Below are 2,365 nucleotides of genomic sequence, written 5' to 3'. Positions count from 1 at the left end.
GTCATAAAGAACCCAACGTTGTTGTAGCCCTCGATTCATGTAGAACCGTCAACCCCACATCAAAGGTGAAATTCTTGCGATAATTCTATAAATGAGCAGCACATATACTCCCGCCTCTAAGGAAATAGAAGGAAGCTATATCACATCATCAGAGGCGTCTGAGTCGACCTCCTACTCAGAGTTGGAGCTCCATGGCCCAACCACTGATGCTTTTAACGGATCCTACGTCGTTGGCAGGTCCATGATGGATGGTCCGGACAATGATGATATGTACTACGTTGAGGAGGGCACAGACAAGTTTACATTCCGTGCATGTATCGTTGGTGGACTTGCTGGCTCAATTCTCGCAGCTTCCAATGTATACTTCGGTCTACTTATAGGCTGGGCGTTCGGATCATCTATCTTCACAGCCCTTTTGGGTTTCCTCATTATGAAGTCTCTTCGGTTTAAGGGATTCGGAACCCTTGAAAACAATCTGGTGCAGACTGCAGGCTCTGCAGCCGGAGGACTCTCGGCCGGTCTGGTTTCGGCCGTCCCGGCGATGAGCAAGTTCCCCGCAGACATGTCCGACCCCTTCTGCCAGCCAACCTACACTGGGACCGAGGTCTGCGAGAAGTTTTCAATTGGCTTTTGGGCGCTTCTGCTGTGGGTGTCGGCCTCGGCCTTCTATGGCGTGGTTTACGCCATCCCCGTCCGCGATTACATGATCCTAAAGGAACGATTGCCGTTCCCTTCGGGAACGGCCACAGGAGTGATGATCAAGTCTCTCCACACTGTAAAGAAGGACGATGGTCCAGATGAGCGACCTCTGTACGCGCAGCCTCTATGGAAGACTAAGCTGCTGGTGTATATCGGTATCTTCGTCTGCATCCTGAAACTTGCGATCTGGTTCTTCCCTGACGTCAACGCCATTGAGATCTCTTGTATCGTTGGTTGGCCGCTAGGCAGCGCATACGGCTTCAAGGTCACGGCTGACTACGCCTTCATGGCCGTAGGATCGCTTTCTGGGCCTCGCGTGGCATTTAACTACTTGATTGGCGGCGTCGTGGGCTTCTGCTTTCTCAATAGTATAGCGTGGAAGAACCAGTGGGTTGACACGTGGTCTGGTTATGGCGGCATGGACAAGATTAATCCTGATGACCGTCAGTACTCTCTGACTTTCTGGTTGCTTTGGTCAGGTGTTGGTTGTCTTGTTGGGGAGCAGGTCACTGGCGCTGTTCTCATGTTCATTGAAGTCGTTCGAACCCTTTGCAAGAAGAAGGAGGTTGTCGAACCTGAGGAAGTCTTGGAGAGCCCCGCCAGCCTAGGTAAGATCCCACTAGGTTTCCCTTCAAAGGCGGTTCACCTGCTTGAGAAGTACCCCATCGACGATGCGGGCATTCCCTACGACCCTGTCACTGGTGAGTATATCGACACTGCGCCACCCGGCACTCGGGTGCCGTTGTGGATGAGCACTTCATTCGGAGTAATTTTCTCGGTGTTCACCATTTTTGTTTCGTCGTTCTGGTTCGACATGCCATGGTGGTCCGCGTTGTTGGCCGTGCTTTTGGGTTTCGTCTTTGCGATCATCGGCACTTCTGCTAGTGGGATGTGCGACATCAACCCTGTTGGTGGTGTAGGTAAGATCGCTCAGTTCGTGTTCGGAGGCATCAATCCCGGACAACCCGTCATCAATCTGATGGCCGGAAACATTGCTGGTTCTGGTGCGTCACAGGCTGGAGATATGATGCACGACTTGAAGAGTGGACTTATCCTTGGTGCGTCTATCAGAGACCAAGTTCTCGCGCAAATCGTCGGCTCATTCTTCGGCATCTTCGCGTCCGTGGGGGCTTACTACCTGTTTAGTTCCGCGTATGACTCATTCCCTAATGAGGACTTTGCCGCTCCGGCAGTCTCAGCATGGTATGCTGTGGCTCTGGTGATGTCGGAAGGCATTCACAACCTGCCGGATAACGCGCTGTGGTTCTGCATCGCGTTTGCCGTGGCGTCCAGTATCTGCACCATCGTAAAACACATCTGGCTACGAACTCCTGACAAGGCCCACATCGCCAAGTGGTTGCCGATGTGGACTGTTTGGGGCTTGGCAATGATGACTGGCATCCACTACGGCATTATGATGAGTATTGGTGCTCTTCTCTTGCACTACACATGGAAGCACTTCAGCCGAGACACGCATAATCATTTGAACTTCGTTGTCATGTCCGGGATCATTGCTGGCAACGGCATCCAAGGGATCCTCAGCGCCATTCTGCAGCTCGGCGGCCTGGGCAAGTTCAAGCGACCGAGCCAATGGGACCAATGTCGGTATGATGGCCGCCCCGATATCCCCGGTGTTTTCACTCCGTCTCATCTTTGGTCCGTGTAG

At 52.7% G+C, this 2,365-nt stretch overlaps 1 protein-coding gene across 1 annotated transcript; it reads left to right on the top strand.

The window, feature by feature from the left end:
- Positions 1-91: 91 nt before the first annotated feature.
- Positions 92-2,365, top strand: KVP18_004884 (uncharacterized protein; the record flags this gene model as incomplete). Its single annotated transcript, XM_067957925.1, has 1 exon — positions 92-2,365. The coding sequence occupies one exon, from the start codon at positions 92-94 to the stop codon at positions 2,363-2,365; it is 2,274 nt and encodes a 757-aa protein (XP_067808033.1).

The sequence above is a fragment of a genome, assembly GCF_019968955.1.
Source record: "MAG: Porospora cf. gigantea A chromosome Unknown PgA_NODE_510_length_16103_cov_347.873, whole genome shotgun sequence".
Lineage (NCBI taxonomy): Eukaryota > Apicomplexa > Conoidasida > Eugregarinorida > Porosporidae > Porospora > Porospora cf. gigantea A.
This window is presented reverse-complemented; position numbering and strand designations above follow the sequence as displayed.